The 18,052-nt window shown below is 41.9% G+C and overlaps 1 protein-coding gene across 6 annotated transcripts in view; it reads left to right on the top strand.

Moving 5' to 3' along the window:
- The window catches only part of LOC121956285 (voltage-dependent T-type calcium channel subunit alpha-1I-like), a 202,802-nt gene extending 185,628 nt beyond the window's left edge, over nt 1–17,174 (top strand). The window contains exons 33-37 of one of the 6 annotated variants that reach the window (XM_088091137.1): nt 1,383–1,532; nt 7,615–7,749; nt 10,797–10,995; nt 11,775–12,058; nt 12,910–17,174. In XM_088091137.1, the coding sequence (XP_087947263.1) occupies nt 1,383–1,532; nt 7,615–7,749; nt 10,797–10,995; nt 11,775–12,058; nt 12,910–13,641 (1,500 nt within the window). In that variant the 3' untranslated portion in view covers nt 13,642–17,174. Of the gene's footprint in view, nt 1–1,382; nt 1,533–7,611; nt 7,750–10,796; nt 10,996–11,774; nt 12,059–12,909 lie in introns of all 6 variants that reach the window. The other 5 variants (XM_088091139.1, XM_088091136.1, XM_088091142.1 and 2 more) reach the window with 5 other exon arrangements.
- The last annotated feature ends 878 nt before the right edge of the window (nt 17,175–18,052 follow it).

Raw genomic sequence — 18,052 nt, 5'->3', positions numbered from 1 at the left:
CGGGGCCTATTGTTGTCCACTAATACAGTTATTAATGGAGGCCAGCACATAGGCCACCACAGTCAATCAAACATTATTTTTTATATGAAGCCCTCCACCTACACAGAATGGACTATCTTTGCACTGTCTGTGTGAGAGAAGGAATAAAAAGGAGAGTTTTTTTTTAAACGTGTGTGTATTAAAAGAGCTGAATCTGGCAGAGTCAGCCTCACTGCCAGTTTGTCTTCATGCCAAAAATTGGCACTGCAACACTGTTGCATAAACCAGCATGATTTAGGTATATTTCTGGGAGTACAGTAACCCATCTCTTGAATTCTTAGCCCCCTCATTTTCAAAAACATGAGCCATGAGTGACAGTAATATAACAGTATGAGTCAGAAATGTGTGTTTGCATAAGAGATCTAAGTATAGTCCTATAAGCAGTGTTGTACAAATGTGTTATGAAAATAGACTTGTGTGGGGATTGAAGAGGAGTGACCTTGTTTCACAGTATCTTTTGGGATGTATCTGCTGATGTAATACAGTTATTTTGGCTGTTATGAATGTGCTACAGGCACAAGGCATCTAATTCATTGTGAAATACCATGCCTTGCCAAGAAACACAGAAATCATTTTTAAAGTAGTTTCCCCTTTTTTTCTGTCAGTAGTTTCCTTTCTCTGCCAGATTGGTTTCTGGGAAAACCAATCTGGCAGATGAGATTCAAGTAAGAAGGGATCATTTAAGTCACAGAAAAAGCCCTGACTGATTCAGTCTAAATTGCTTTAAACCTAATAATACCCAGAGCACAAAGCAAATGCTTAAATCTTAAATTGTTTCAACAAGGTATTGAACAGCCTAATTGAGGTGATATATCAAATGTAATTGCACCGCTCTCAGTGCTCAAGGCTTTGATAGTAAAATTATGTGTTACATCGCTAATGAGGGTTTGGAGTCATATTATTGAGAAGCCTTTTTTTCCAAGAGAGAAGAGTGTTTAGCCCTAAAGGCCAACAAAGTCTGAGAGGGGGATTTGTTCTGCTTTATTTGTACATCATCTCTGACACAGTGTTTGAAATGCTTTTCTTTTAGTTTTGTGGAGGAATGTTAAAAATCAAGGCTTAGATAATGTGAAATCTACATGTGTGTGGGTGAATATGAATATGTGTGATTCTGTGTGCCTGTGTGTGTGTGTGAGCACGTAAAGTTTAACAGCATACCTGCGTGTGCACAAAGACATTTTTATAACCCTTACGATGGTGTATGCATTTCCCTGCGTGTTCTCTGTCCTCGCATGTCCGCATGTGCACACGTTTGCACCTGCGTGCAATACTGGTCTGCCGGCCTGCGTCCCGTGTGTATGTGTCTGTGTGTATGTCTGTGCGTGTGTGTGTATGTGTTCCAGGAGAGCCAATGGCTGGACAGCGTATCTCTCCTGATCAAGGATACACTGGAGGGGGAGATGCTGATGATCGACAACCTCTCCGGTTCTGTCTTCCACCATTACTCCTCTCCTCCACCTATCTGCAAAGATTGCAAGGGCCACCCACAAGAGGTACCAGCATGGACACACGTAAATACACACGTATATGCAACACACATACACACAGACACATACACACGGGACATACACACACTCATACAACTGAGAAGGGCAGTAGCCCCAGATCTTAAATTCATATTCATGAGCATAATTCATAATTCAAATAAATATTTTACTACCATAAACAGATGCATACGTTTTTAACATGATCATTTTTAGTGACACTGAGCTTTACTGGACTAAGTGAAGTCGGCATCAATCCTATAAGTCACAGAATGTAAAAATACTCCCGCGACAGATTATGAAGCCTATTTATAAAGTAGCTGTTGCAGTGTTGCCAAATTAGCAGCCATGTCGCTAGACTTGGCCACTTTTATTAAAATGTAGTAATGTTATTTTTAAAATGAGTCCAGCACGAAATCTTGTGATCATGTGATACTTCTCTTTCTCATACTTTACCTTAAAGGGTAGCAGACGAATCTGCAGTCCTGTTGGCTTGCTTTAGCTGCAGTTCTTTGTTTTGACAGCTGCGTTCAGCAAGTGAGAAAGAAAAGCATTTTTTTACTAAAGGATTGAAATATATACTGATCACAGAGTATCCATATTTGAAAATGCTGTGGTTTAATTGCTGTGTTCATTCAGGACATCTTACCCTCACAAACAGCAATTCCAGGCTCACAGAGTTTTGTGTCGTCATCGTGTTTAGTGGTGTGCGGAAGAACCAGGTCAGCTTTGAAGCTCTGAAATACATTAATGTAGTCGCAGATGTAAGGAGCCCAAATCAGCTGTTACACCCACAGTTTCTTGCTGTCAAATAAATGTAGATTTTAAGATTTTGTTTGATGCAAAGTGGCCGCAGTTTTGTAGCTGGAGCAATTACAAAAAAACTTTACATCTACAAATCTTCTGTGGGTGTATATCTGTGTGTCTGCACACTTTTTTAGCCCTTGTCTACCAGCTGGACCTTTCTTAACAGGTTAGGACAGCTCTGCAGCGTTCCTCAGTGATGGTAGAGATAGGATGAAATTGATTTATAAAGTACTTTTATACCTTGACTAAAAGTGGGACCAAATATGGATCCAAATATGGGAGTGATTTCTTGCTCTGAAATGATTGGTAAATATGGCCCCAGGTGTTGGATGAAAATAAATTTAAGGGACATTTTGAAGTAAATTCACACATGATGCAAGCATCACATAGTTATGAACATAAAAATGTAACACCAAAAGACACTGACCCTGTTTATACTGTATGCATACGCATGTGTGAAAATATGCAGATAACAGAGTATGTCAGAATATGGTATATACATGCACATGCCACCATTCATAATAAAAACTTGCCAAACTAAACTTGGCAAGACCAGTAAACAGTAAAACTCAGTAGTCCTAAAACCCACATACACACACATTCATGCACACACATACGTACACAACCATGATGTCTGGGCACAGAGAACATGCATGCAGATTTTCAAAAGGGACACACACATAAACTTGCATTTGCACGTACTATCATGGACCCGCACACACTCATCGGGCTTCATTCATCATACAGTTTGAATGGAAAGTTCATGCTTTATATAGCATGCCAACTACTGTATGTGCTATTATTTCACTGTATGAAAGGGAATTTCATCCCTTAATTAAACACAGTATCAACACAATGATATCAACTTTCCATATGTGCCTAATTTGTGGATTAATGAGGCCTTTTGCATGCATACACACATGCAACCATTCCCGATATGCATGCATGCTTGCACGCACCAACACTCTCCTTAACTTGTACTTGTATTTTGGGGTATTTTGTACGCAGGGGATCCTGCATAAAACAAACTCATAAACATACTGTCCTGTGCCGGTGTTGTCTATCACAATGACAAAGTGCAGCGGGTCAGCTCAGAAGAAGCAATAACTGGGCTCTTCACTTCCTCACCTGTCAGTCCTGCTTTCTGCCTGTCTGCAGATGCTGTCAAACTGTCAGTCTTCCCTCCCTCTTTTACATGCTTCCTCCCCTTCTATCAGGCCCTTTACTCCTCTGGCTGTCCCTCTATCTCTCTCTGATGTGCTGTATCTGATCCTGTGCTGTTCTCCTTTTATTTCCCATGTTCTTCAACCATCAGACTTGTTTGTTTGTGTGTGACAGAGCGGGTGTGGGTGTGGGCCATTGGTAGACAGATTGGTATTACGTTTAAGGGGACAGGGAGGCACAGTGGGACACCTGGGTGCAGTGTGTGTGACAGTGGAAATAGTCATCAAGTAACTGCCTAATAAGGACTTAAGAGAGAATGACTACAGAGCCTGCAGGGAACAGTTCAATGGAGCAGTGAAGGCCTTTGCCATTCATTCAGTTGCAGTAGCATAAACAGGCATTTCTCAAGTGTACATAAGCGCTCCACAATATCATTTCTCTGACACTATTTTTGGAAAGGCGCCACCTTAAAAAGGCAGCATCAGAGTTTCAGAGGCTTCTTTTAAAGTGCAGTTCTGAAAGCCAGGAACAGGTGGAGGGCTAAACTATATATCTCTGGATATCAGCTGGTTCGGTGGTTAAAAATGGCATTTGTCAGGCAAAAGAATATCCCATGATGATACTGCGTGATGAGTGAGCTCTGGTATATGGTAATGCATTGGCATATTTTAATAAATAAGACTTCCAAGAGGTCTGAAGGGAAAAATAAGACAGAATTCTGTTGTTTTTGTGCTGTGTAGATGTTGTGTAACGAGCATTTGATAGGGCACAGAAATTGTTACGTTGATGACACAAACATTTAAATACTTACGAAATCAGTTAAAGGTCCAGTGTGTAGGATTTAGGGAGTTGTCATGTTTTTGTTACCTTATAGTGAGCCACTTATATCTACAAAACAAGCTTGTCCTTGTCTTCCGAGATCACCATATTGCACCTACATGTTTCTACAGTAGTGCAGAATGGACGGACCAAACTCTGGCTCTAGACAGGACTATCCATTTTTTCACATCAGCCATCGTAGTTAGCAGCTCCTCAGAGAGGGTCTGAACAGCATTGAAAAAATACTGATTGATAACTCGAAACAGCTTCATTCAGTATTAAAATCACCAGGTCCATTTGTTTTAGAGAGGAAGAGACCTCTGCAGATAATTTGGCTCTTGCTGTAAACCTCATGAACCTCTGGCTCTTCAGTCATTGAGGGATGCCAGCATTGGAGAAACACTGATTTGTAATATGAAACTGCTTTATTCAGTGTTTTTACCGGTTTTACTCACCCAGTCTGTTTGCTTTTGAGAGAGAGAGAGACCTCTGCGGATTATTCAGCTCCCGGTCAAAACCTCCTTAACAATGAACACTGCAGGAATTCTAACCAAGAGTTTATGCTTGGCACATGGGAGAAGTTTCAACAGGATGTAGTTTTTACCACTGTATGCTACTAAATCATACACACTGCTCCTTTAAATAATCTATGTGTAGGATTTCAACATTTCTGATTTTGCTGACTCTGAGTGGTAGCATTAAAAAAACTGGTTGACATCAAGAAGAGGAGCAGGAGGTGTGCTTGTTTTTGCACCTGTGTGTTGTGGGAAATTATCATCTGACTGCCGGTGCACCTGTTTGCTATGCTTAGCATAAATTATTGCATATTCTTACCAAGTCCCACTGGCATGACTCATGTGGCCATGAAATATTAGTCACGCTTATTTTCCTGCTCAGTCACACAGTCTTCTCCTCTCATTGCCTCCCAGCGGCGCAGAAAAAAAACAATGCTATGCCTCTTCACAGTGGACACATTGGATTTGTTCTTGCCCATATCTCATTGGTGAAGCCTTCAGTAACCCAGAAGCAACACATGGAAGCAACTGTGTAGCAACTCTTTCTGCATCCATTGTACTTTTTCATTGTGCCTGGGGCCAAAGCCAAGAATACAGAAAGAGAAAGGCTGTAGTTTCCATTACCTGCCCATAACCAAGGACTCACAGGGACCTTTGGAAGCTTATTATAACCTGACTCTGAGACACAAAGCAAATCAGCAGATATGGTACTGTCACTGTAGCATTAGTTAGGGACGATGTACGGAGATAAAATTGAAAAACTGCACAGGGCTCCTTTAAATTAATGAGTTGCATTGCTGTGCTTCTGCCTTCCTTCCTAGCCTTGCCTCATCCCTCCTCTTTCTCTCTCCCTCTCACTCTCTCCCTCCTTAGGCAAGTAGTTTACTGCTGCATATCAACCATGAATCTTTCTCTACGAACCCCTTTGTCTTTCTCACCTACAGCTACGTCTTAATATATCGCTAACAGGCCTCACTCCATTGGATTTCACTGGGCTCTTTTTAAGTACCCTTTTTAATGCTTCTCTCTGGCTATTTATTGCTCCGTCTCTTTAAAGAAACACTGCTTGAGCACATCGTAGCACCCCCAGAACCCTGAAATTCCACTCCAGCTCACTGTTTGCAGTATGTTTTGAAATTAGTGCTCAAAAAGAGGTGTTCCAAGGGGAAGGGTAGAGGGGAGCGTCACCCGAGACGCTTGAGCTCACAGGAGGCTCATGCAGCGATAATTTCAAAGCAGTTCAATAGCCATATGGGCTGAGTTACCTGCAGTTGTGATGAAACAAACTTAGCTGGAGCTAGTGTTGGAACAAATTAGAGAGAGAGAGAGAGTTAGTAACAGTTGGAGTAATTGTCATTACTTTAGAATTATTCTGTTTGGTAATGTTGTGTTTTTAGGATTGCCGTATAAGTGTGAGAGTATGGCAAGGACTATTAAACACTTAATGTACAGTTGTGTTTGGAAACATACACAGTTGGCTGTAGGGGCAGAATTAAGGTTCTGGTGCAGCTACAACACCACCTCCGATGGAAAAAACATTCAACATCCTCGCTCTTGCTCATATACATGCAGATGCTGCAGATGCATACTCATAAGACGTGCACACATACATCTGTTTTCTATGCACTGCTTGGATACCTCGCCTCTCATTCAGCCTCTCTCTTTACATATTTTGTTCAATGAATGATAACAAAGCAATGTTATTACTTCTTGAAATCTCTCACCCTGCTCTCTTTACAGACAGGTGCCACAGCATTTTGGCCACTTTGAATTGTCAACATCTGGTGAAGCATATCGAAACTTGGCGGAGGTTTTATCGATTGTGTCTGTGTAGCTCATATGGGCCTTTAAGACATACTGTGTAAACAAAGGAATCATGGGAGACATCGTCACAGCATTGTTGTTCATCCTTTATAAATGTAATATCTATGTGCACTATGTTGTGAACCCTAGAATAAATCAAGTTTTACAAATTATTTTTAAGCACTGATGAGACCATGGGCTATTAAAGGGTAATTTAGGTATTTGTTAACCTGGACCCTATTTTCCCATGTTGTCTCCAAGTGACCAATTGTTGAAATGGGTCCAGTATTAAGGGAGAGCGCTGCAGCCAGCAGCAGCAAAACAGGCTGCAATGTAACGTTAATGGCAATTGTGCACCGTCAATTTATATCTGCTTAAAGTGCTTTTTTGCCACTGACAGGCCCAGATTGTTATTCTAATTGTTTGGCAACATTATAATGACCCTGTTGATAAGTGACATCCTTATTTTAAGCATTAAAAAGAGCCCAAACTTGCAATTGCCAAACACACCAAAATCTGTTTAAATATACAGTAATTTTAGTGTGTAAGCATACTGTGGCTTTGAAAGAAGTATGTTGACGATGAGAGGATTTTTTTTTTTTTTTTTTTTTTTAATAGAGTCAAATGGATTTTGCAGTAGCGTTTTTGGGGCTGTTCGTGGGTAAACAAAAAGCATGTTACTCTTTTAAAAAAAATGTTTTCTTTCTTTCATTCCCATAATGTTGTCAAACATCAAACACTTGGAATAACATTGTGAGCCTGTCAGTGGCATAAACTGTCAGCTGCAGCACTTTTGCTTAATACTGGACCAATTTCAAACTTGTTGTCTCCATGAGTCACATTAGACACAAAAACACAGAAGTTAGAGTATAAGTCAAGAAACACAGACGTTACCTGTAACTTAATTCCAGAAAGTCTGAAACATTTACTGTTCCTGTTTCTTGTTGTAAGACATGAGTAACAGAAGTATATTTTTGCAGCAGATCAGGATGGCAGAGATTGAACAGGCATCGCTGAAGTCAGAGCAACAGTCAGACAAGTCCTCATCCCCTGCCCTGCCAGATGACCTCAGCCTGGATGAACATACTGCCTACCAGCTGCTGGCTCGAGAAGGCAAGGTGTGTATGAGGTGGGGATATGGTGAGGTGGGAAGGGGAGATAAGGATCTACACTTGAAAAAAAAAGAAAAAGAAGTACATCTTTTTTAAAAATTGAAAAATATAAAATACAAGTTTGCAGTACTGATATAAATATGCCCTTACTACACTCATTTTCTGTATAGTCATTTTGTTTGTAATTTTAGGGTAGATTTAACAATCATTTCTTTTGAAGATACTTAATATGACACAGATCGTACTGGTTAAGAAAGTTGGATCTGAGCTTTGATCAGTGATAATAATGTGCAGTCTACAAAGATGTTCTTGTATTGCGTTACCCAGTATTTGGTCTCAGATGCCACTCAGATAAAAGTCCCAAAAAAAGGATCATCATCCCAGTCATCATGGATGGATTACTTAAGAGGCCTACCAGGCACAGGGCGCGGTCCCCCCTCTGGCCTTCATTTTCAAAAGCTCATCAAGTGATGTACCAACTAGAAAGAAACTCAAAAACCATAAAGAAACATACAACAACTGCAAAGAGACACAAAATGACAAAAATATACTCAAAAGGACTTAGGACAACTACAAAAAGGGGCAAAACAATCAAACAGACAAACAAACGACTACAGTGAGATACAAAACCACTACAATCTGGTGCAAAACAGCTGCAAAGAGACACAGAATGAACACAAAGAGACACAAAATGACAACAAAGTGATACAAAACAGCCAAAAAGAAACACAAATCCACAGAGAGACTCAGGACAAAAAAAGGAGCATAAAAACCAAACAGAGACTCAAAAACACAACAAAGAAACGAACACAGACTACAAAGACATATATGACTACAAAGAGATGCAAAACTGCTGCCAAGAGACACAAAATGACCACAAAGAGACAAAAAGACTACAAATAGATGCAAAACTACCACAATGACACTCAAAATGATGACAAAGACATGCAAAATGACCACAAACAGACACAAAACAACTATGAAGAGACCCAAAATGACCTCAAAGAGACACAAAATAGATATGTAATGACTACAAAAAGATGCAAAATGACAAAAGAGGGTAAACAACAATAAAGTCTTTGTGGGGTGATGCTCAGGGGCCCATGTCTCTTTATACCACCCATGCCAGTAGTAACTAACTAACTAACGGTATGCGGGTATAACTTTGTCTAATAAAAAACTTTAGAGAAAGAAAAAGATGCTTTGCCCACTATATTTCCACTTGCACCATAAATTTACAGTGGTTAACTTCTAGTAGCCCACTTTGTATTTGACGTGTACAGTATAACGGCACTTTATCCTACTCCCCCAAGAGTATAAGCACAAACAATGGCAGAGGCTTGCTGATGATTTTTTATTTTCATTCTAGGACGCACAAAACAAATGACCATTATAAAATCCTTTTCATGGCTTCGCTGTAGGCTCTCTTGTGAATTACACATATAAACCTGAGGTTCCAAAGGCCCCTTTATCTCTTTCTCTCTGTGTATCAGCGGTAACTATCTTGTCTTTGAAGAATCCACAGTCTTGTCTCATGAATAAAACTAGGCTCTCCCTGGCTGCTTTCCTGGGTGGCTCTCATGCATCCTTCTCTTGCACCCACTCTCCCCCTTTCGGCTTTATCTTTCATGCTTCTCCTTTCCCACCGTTGCCCCAATGGTAATTGCACACCTTTTCCACACCTCCCTCTAGCCCCTCTATCTCCATCCGTTATCATCCGTTCCGTCCTAGATATCCTCCACTGTAATGGAGTAATGCTCCTTGGTTCTGGATAGCGAGATAAGCCTGCAATCGCCAAGCATTGCTGTGAACCACTGCTCATTAGAGGAGGGGGGAGAGAGGGGAAGATTGACGGTGAGAGAGGATCTAAGGTTAGGGATTTTATTTGTCAGACATTGTTTGCTTAAAAGAAAAGCCTGTGTGTGTCATTAAGCGTGTGTTTGAGGTTTGTATGGGTGTGGGTGGCCGCCTGTTTGAAAGGGGGCTGTTCAGGGGCTCGGGCTGAATGACTCAGTGATACAATACACTAGTGGAAGCACAAAAGCATACACGTGTGCACGATCATGCACAAATTATTCGGCAGTCCCTAAATGACGCTAATTAAAACGTACGAGGTAAGAGCTTACAAAGCTGAACTCCTGCCTTAATCTACCTCCTGCTTCCCACTTCCAGCTGTTGCAGCTGTCATATACACTGACATATTTATAACCAAACATTTATTGTTACAGTATATAACATTAACATGACAATGACAGGCTCTCTCGGCTCATAATGAGTCCTCACCCCTTCACTAGCACTTCAGTGAAAAGCCCGAGGGATGATATGAATCAGAGGCCATGTTTGATATCTGCAGGGTGCCAGAGGGGCTGCTTTTTTCTGCATTCAATGCTAATTTTAAACTTAAATTGTCCCTTTACAAAAGAGCATATATTTTAAGCGATGTTAATGATTGGAAGTTTCAGCACATATTTCCTCTGTGTTTTTATTTTGAACCAATCCTGACAGGTCTAATTTCTGTCTTTTTTTAATGAAATTTGGGAAATACCAACACACTTACTTGATTCAGGGTTCCCACATTAGACATCAACATCATAGAATATCACCATCATGTTTTCCAGGCCTGGAAATGTAATGGAATGACTAAACATCATTTAAAGTTTTGAAAAAGCCACACTAATCTCCCGTCGATAACTGTCCATGTAATGGTAGATTATGACAAAATCTTTTTCTGTAGCTGTCGATGTAACATAACTGTAACACATGTCGGTATGAGCTGTTTCGTTCACTCTTGCATCCTTCATTGCATCATCTCTCTCTTCATGTATGCCAACTAACTGAAATTACAGTTTGAATACAATACAGTACAATACAGTTTGAATTTGATATGTATGAAAAATGCTTTGTAAGTGGGGCAAGAAAAAAAAAGATAAAAAGTCATGGAAAAGTTAAGAAATTTTGTCTATTAAAATGTGTGGTAATCACATATAATAATATCCAAGAGGTTTATTGGAAAATACTTTCTCTTCAATGTCAGATCATCTGATCTCTTTCAGGGGAGGTGCAGCAGCGACTCTCGCAGCTCTGAGGAGGCTGGAGGTGGAGGGAGTCATGCAGGAGGCCGCCAGACTCAGACCGTGGTGCAGAGCCAACCCTGCCGGGCCCTCGGCGCTGGCATCGAGATGGAGACTGCACTACAGGAGATGGAAATGCAAACATACCAAGCACATATGTGCTCACCTCACTGTAGCCCGGGTGAGTAAAACCAGATCACTGTACTATCAGGCACATTTTCAAAGTAATGTATAAATTATTATTAGATTCAAATATGTATTTGTGCCAACAAACAAGTAAAAGGATTTAATTTCTTGCTGTTTTTTGCAGCGTAAAGTGGTGAAAATAAATAAAAGTGGTGGATAAAATTGTATTACAAGACACAGTGTTTACAAGAAATAACATGGTTTTCTTAAACACGAACAAAAACTTTCCAAGATGAGTACTGAAGAAAACATGTTGTGAATTCTATTCACAAAAATGGGATTCATGGGGGGATTATAAAGCTCCCAGAAATGTATTTCTCAACAATGAGGAAGAGAGCCTACAAGGGGCACTTGAACCTCTGCAGAAAATTGCCGGAAATTATTTGCATCACATCTGTGCAGATCTGCAGCTGGTGCGCAGTATTTCCATATTTTTTTCTTTTTTTTTTTAATCAGTTGATCTCAATTTTTAAACCTATCACACTCACACTGCACATTAACACATCAACATGTAACAGTTGGCGCTTTTACCTACCACCCTGCACCACGAGAAAGCTTTTTGAAGCATCTCTGTAGACTGGAATAAAGATTCACTCACGACATCCACCTGCAAGTGCTGTTTCTGGCTTGCAGACTTACTGTAATAGCCATTTAAGTGCTATTGCTTATAAATATGAAAAGTACTCCTCATGTAAGGGCTAATCACAAGAAAAGTGGAAACAACACACAATTTGACACCAGGATAGACATGGAACAAGTGTATTCCTCCTCAAGGTGGCGTTTCCAGCAGCAGTGACAAGGGAACAAACAATGGAGGAGGAGGAGAAGGAGGAGGAGGAGGAGGAGGAGGAGGAGGAGGAGGAGGGGGAGGGGGAGCCAGTGGTATGTCTCCTCTCTTCCATCTGCCTGCAGAGTTCTTCCACCCTGCAGGAGCAGCCATCCCAGCACCTCCCCGCAGCAGGAGCCTTCGGTTGTCAAGGGGCCTCAGGCTGACCTCGCCAGCCTCCTGGGCTTCGCTTCGCTCCCCGGGAGCCCATAACAAGATGCTTTGTACACAGGTAGGGGAAGGGCAGAAGAGGGGAGAAATATAGTTTAATACAGGGATACTCAACTTAATTTACCCCGGGCCCAATTCTGCAAAATGACAGGTGACCAGTGTCACAATAATAATATTTATTGGTGTATGTGAATTGCCTAGTAAACTTTCCATGTTTGCTGTGCTCACTCATCTTTGCCAAGATGAAATTTTATATTGCTGTACCACGAACTGAGCCCTCTCCTGCACCCAAAGATATTTGGTCAATCTCAGCAAGAGTGGGATTGTTGTAGATGAGGAGTGTAAGGAAAATTTGTCCAGGGCATCACTTGATGCTTGGCATATGCTTGAGTAAGCCACTTCATCCTAATATCAAATATAGCATAAGCCTGCACACTTCATACCTGTGTGTGACAAAGGGAGACTGCTATCGACCGTCAACGCTGGCACGCATTTAGAGTCATTTTCGAGTTTAGATTGATTGAGATACTTTGTAAAATGAAGGTCGTGTGGACAAATTTGCTTTTTAAATATGGGGGAAATATGTGTTTTTTCAAATATCTGTATACATGTACACAGGGTCTAAAAATGGGCGAAGATAGTTGTGAGGTTTTGTTGAGGTGGAGGCTCATTAGATTGATGTCAACGGTGAAGCATAAAAATAGGATTCATTAAGTGCTTAGCGTGATGAGAAATGGCCTGTTTGGTCACTGACAACAGATGATATATGATATTGTTATTATGAAAACTGATTTGTAATCAGCAGTTAAGGGGATATAAATTGCAAGTGTGGTCTGTGAAGGCGAAATAATAGGTATTATTCATGTGCTTACTTTCTTTCTCCACAACCCCTTTCTCCCTTCCTTCCCTTAGTACCCGTCCCACAGTGACTCGTCCCTCGCTACAGGCAGCTCTGAGGGCAGCCTCCAGACCACCCTGGAAGAAGGTCTGAGCTTCAGCATCTCTCCGCCCCAGAACATGGAGTTGCCTTTGCCAACAGCTCCTTTACCCCTTGTATGCCCACTCCCGCTGCCTGAAGACGGCACTGCCATTTCCTCCCCGGTCCAGACTCTGAGACCAAGACCGAGCCCCTCATCAGCCCTAACCCTCCAGGCTACCAGGGGCCACCAGCGGAGCCAGAGCAGCGGCCGAGGTAGTACCAGCCCGGGCTACACCCGTGACGACTCAATCGACCCTTCAGACGAGGACCTGGGCATAGGTATCGGATCGTCAATTGGCGGTTGTGGCTCCAGCCAAGCAGGCAACAGTGAACACTTGTCAGAGACGCTGAGCAGCTTGTCGCTGACATCACTGCTGTCGCCCAGCTCTCTGGTTTACCCGGGAGCAGCAGTGAAGAAGTGCAACAGCACAGGCAGCCTGGACCAAGGGGGGATGCTGCTGTCATCCCGGGGCAGGGAGGGCCGCAGGGAGATTTTGGGCTTGGAGCTCATGGACCCTCAAGGCTTTTTGGCCAACCCCTGGACGGGGGTATTAGTTGATACAAGAAGAGGAGAAGGAAAAGGGGAAATGGGAGATGGCGAGCAAGGGTTGAAAGGGAAGAGCTCAAGCCAAACGACAGTAGGGCCTTGTCGGAAAAACAGATGAAACCTACTGTTCACTCTTTCTTTGTCTCTCCATTCCTTGGATCTAAACCCATAGCTGTCCCTCTCACTCTCTCTGCATCCATCAGTGAGAGAGAGGCTTGATGACACATGATGTCCCGTATTCAAGAACCAAACCCTCATCTTACACCCTCAACCTCTTTCTATACATTTGTGACAAGCCCATGTCCTATTTTGTGCTGCCTAGGGGAGTGGTGATAGCCTGCTGGTGAGGAAGTGGCCTGCACAGTTAAGGCCCAAGGGTAGAAGATAGATCCTTAAACCCTCTTCGGGGCTGTACCTGTAGAGGAAGACATGGAAGGTTCTGCTCACATTGGAAGACCAGGAGGCCCATTCATATCAGGGAGTCAATAGGAGCAGAGACAAAAGAGCTTAAACTCAAAGACACATTGACGAGTCTTGTTGTTGCTCTGCTGTAGTTTCTTTTTCCCTGTGTCGGCTTGGGTTCACTGAGGTTGAAAAATGCAAAAATAGAAGTACCTGAAATAGCATATCCATGCCAGGGGAGACTGTTTTGATTATGTCTCGGAGGCAGTGCAGCAAGTGAAGTGGGAGGGGGCTTGGAATATTATTAAGGCGGAAGGAAGGCCGGGAAAGGAGAAGGCAGGTCATTTGTTTGGCTGGGAAAGCAGAAAGCGGATCTAATGTCCATCTGTTCTGGCAGACGGAAACAACAGGTTCTACTCACTCTGGCGCAAGACCTTCTGCTGAGTTCAGAGTAAAAAATGCAAGGTGGAGAGTTCAAGAGTGTGCGCTCGTAGCATGTGTGTGAGAGCACTGCCTCGGGTATCCAAGGCATCGATTAAATCATTCTCATCACCTCACCATACCTCTGTGTTTTTGAAAACAGGAGATAGGTATTGACTGATCAAAGCTCTGTGCCTCTGTCAACCAAGTCTTGAGTGGCAGCGGAAAATGGAAAGAAATTGACAGATTGCGGGGGTATAACCGTGCATGGAGTGATTTGTGAAACTGTTTTTCTTTCTATCTCCAGCATCTCACTTGAGAGCTAGGTTGAGATTTACAAACCCCATCAGAAGTAACAAGGATGTGTGCATGGGGCAGCCTTGTGTACCCAAAAAAAAAACAAAAAAGGTTCACAGCTACTTAATAAAGCAAGACTTCAAGCACACTCCTTTTGACACCACTTCCTCTCACCATGCTTTAGGATTTGGTATGAATGGACTCAAGAATTTCGAGGGACCTTGACTGCATGATGGAATTGCATTTAACCAAGATTTTTTTTTTATCTATATACAGAAGTGTATCAAGATGTCAATGTTGGGTGATAACCATGTGATTTCTATTCCACTATTTTTGTAGAAAAGAGGATAGGCACGTGCAAGTGTTGCCGTTACTTTGTCCCTATTTCATTTACCCCATACTCTTTGACTCGTTGTCTAGGACTTTTTGTCTGCCAGTGGCTTCCAGTTTTATAACATTTTTTAAAGGTGTGGACGGTGTATAAAACAATGAAGCAAAAAATTTCAAAACTTTGAGCGCTGAAGTGATTGTTCCCTCCAGCACATTTCTCTTTGGGAGCACTGGTTCCTCGATGTGGATTTTTTTTTTTTTTTTTTTTTTTTTTGTCAAATGTTGGAGTCCCAGGGGACAACCAGAGATGGGAACAGCCATATTCACTCAGCACATGAGGATCGTTCTAGCTCACAGACATACCTGGCTGCACACAGGGAACTTTGTTTGCTTTTAGCCTCCTATGCTAAAAAAAGAACATGAATAGCATAAACCATCTCTATGAAAGCTTTAATTTGAGAGTTACACCACAACATATCGGACACATTAGTGTTCCTTAAGCATGGTTCTGGGATTGCAATACAGTATGCTTTCTTTCTTGAAATGACACCCTGATGCACTCATCTTTTTCTTCTACATCTATTTACACATACAGTATGTTGTAGCAACCCTCTCACACACCATAGTTTGATATCAAAAAGCTGACACTGTAACAATGAACAAAATCTTTTTAATGCAAGCTTATTTTGGCTCCTGCCACTTGATTAATAATCAACTCCATCTGAAAAAGGAGATGCTCATCTTTAAGCCTGATTTCTAGAGGTAGACTGTTGTATCCCGAGTGTTTTGATCATTACCTTACTTTTTTAAATTTCTCAAAAAGAATGAGGTGATGTGAGAAAATCCGAGGGGTTTGACCTTTTTTATCATGCAAAATCACTTTGATGACTATGTTTTGTCACATGGTGTTGGGTATTAACGAGTGATAGTAAAGACAGTTGTGTGTGAGCATGTGCGTGTGCGTGAGTGTGTGTTTGTGACTTCAGGTGAAGTGATTGCCTTTTCCTGAAGTGTCCTGTTTGTCAGCGAGGATACCTGAGATTAAAGGTCAAAGAGGGGAAAACACGAAGTAACCAAGGGCTGTTTTAGCTTCAAAGATATATCCTCCTTTCTTTCTGAGACGAATCCTTGTGTCAATGAATATGGCATCAAAGGTTAAAGCCTGACTACGCAGCAATAAATGTTCTATGTGTATGCCCTGAGTAAATGATGTCAATGTGATTTTTATCTCCTCAGAACACAACAGTAATCATTACTGTCTGTTTTATGCTTCAACTTGTCTGAACTTTCAACCAATCAGATGGCACCTCTGCCCTCTCGGAGACCAATCAGTAGAGAGACGGGCTGCAATTGGACGACATGAACAAATGAGGTTATTGAACTCAGGTCAGGGGGTAAAAACCACTGGTAAAATTTTAAAGATAGCTGTAAAGGTGTGTTCAGACTGAACTCAGGAGCAAATTTTCACCCCATTTTATTCGCACAAATTTGAGTGTTTTTATGCTACAAATAGCTAATGCACTCACAGTCCAGATGTTAGCTGTAACTACCTAAAAATGCACCACCTGTGTGTGAGCAGAGTGTGCCTTTGTACAGTATGTGTGTGTGCCACAGCTCTGAATCAGACTGATTTAACAGGATCAGAATTTATTTCTGTTACTTTTTCCCCCTCTTGTTTCTGTATTTTTATGGAGTACAATAGTTCTGACTAAGCACACATTGTTTGCTAAAGTTCACACATTCTCAACATGTGCAGATGTTTTTGCTTCAATTCACACTGCTTTGAGCAAACCTTTGTCTTACTCTACATTGAATTTGATCACAATCACGCCGCCTCTGAAATTTGCTTCACCTTCAGTCTGAACACACCTTAAGAGTGTACAATTCACATTTGTACATATCTTTGTATTTTGATCTGCATGTGTGCATTGCTGCCAGTGACCATGATTATATCATTAGTATGCATTTCATAAAATTGTACAAAGTTCAAGGGAATGCCCAGTGTTTTTTGACTGCTGCTATGAAACCACTAAAGAAGAATCAGTTAGAGCCACAAAAAAACAACTTTTTGCTCAAATACATTTTTCACTTGACAATCACATTTTTGAAATGATTGTGTAAGTAAAAGCTGCTGTGTAGTCTTTGTCTTTAAACCTGTAATTTACATTTAGATTAGTAAGTTGTAAGTTAGTAAAGTTGGCTATTTTAACATGGGCATCTACGGGGACTGACTTGCTTTTATAGCTGGCCTCAAGTGTCAGTTTTTGGCACTTTTTACGTTTGGTGTCATTTTTCAGCCCTGGAGGTTGCTCCTTGGCCTAAACTTAACCAAAGTGAAACCTAATGAAACTGCCCCTGATGCCACCAAGTATTTGATGGACTGATAATGACATTCTCACTAGTTGGTGTAGCAGGGCCCTGCTAACCAGTATCTATGAGGCTTATAGCCACTGAAGTTGCCTATTTAATCGGCTGATAACATTTGAAATGGGTGTTGAGTCAGGACAGCCTGAGGCAGGGAAGGAAGAGCTAGTGACTGGACAGGGACACAGAAGCAGGAAGTGTCCAGACTTGACGTGGACAGCTGGACAGTGGACAGCCAACAGACAGTGTGAGAGGCTGAGGTAGTGAGATGCTGCAGGAGCAGGAGACTTCTCCAGACAGCTTGTCATCGGCAGCCTTGCCCAGCAGAGCCGCCGGTGCGAGAGAGCGCATTAGGCATGCACGCTGAACTCCGAGGTGTTGTTTACCTCACACCCCCAAACAGCCAGCCCTCCACCTCATCTAACCTCTCAAAACCAGCTCTCCCTGCAGGCCTCCTGTCCTTCAAATGTCACTGCAGGAGGGTGGAGGTGTGTGTGGCGAGCGGTAAGTGTGCATGTGTCTTTGAGACTGTGGGTGTGCTTGTGTGTGTGTGTGTGTGTGTGTGTGTGTGCGTGCGTGTGTTGATAAGAGCACAAACAAATATGTGTGAGTGGATATGTCATTGCTTCAGTTTTCTTCAAGGTCTCTAAAGGAAGTGGCCTGTCGGCTGAAGTTTCTGGGCATTAACTCTGATTTGCCTTCCATCACCTGAAGAG

This window comes from Plectropomus leopardus, chromosome 18, assembly GCF_026936395.1.
Source record: "Plectropomus leopardus strain MGB_pleo_1.0 chromosome 18, ASM2693639v1, whole genome shotgun sequence".
NCBI classification, from domain to species: Eukaryota; Metazoa; Chordata; class Actinopteri; order Perciformes; family Serranidae; genus Plectropomus; species Plectropomus leopardus.
This window is presented reverse-complemented; position numbering and strand designations above follow the sequence as displayed.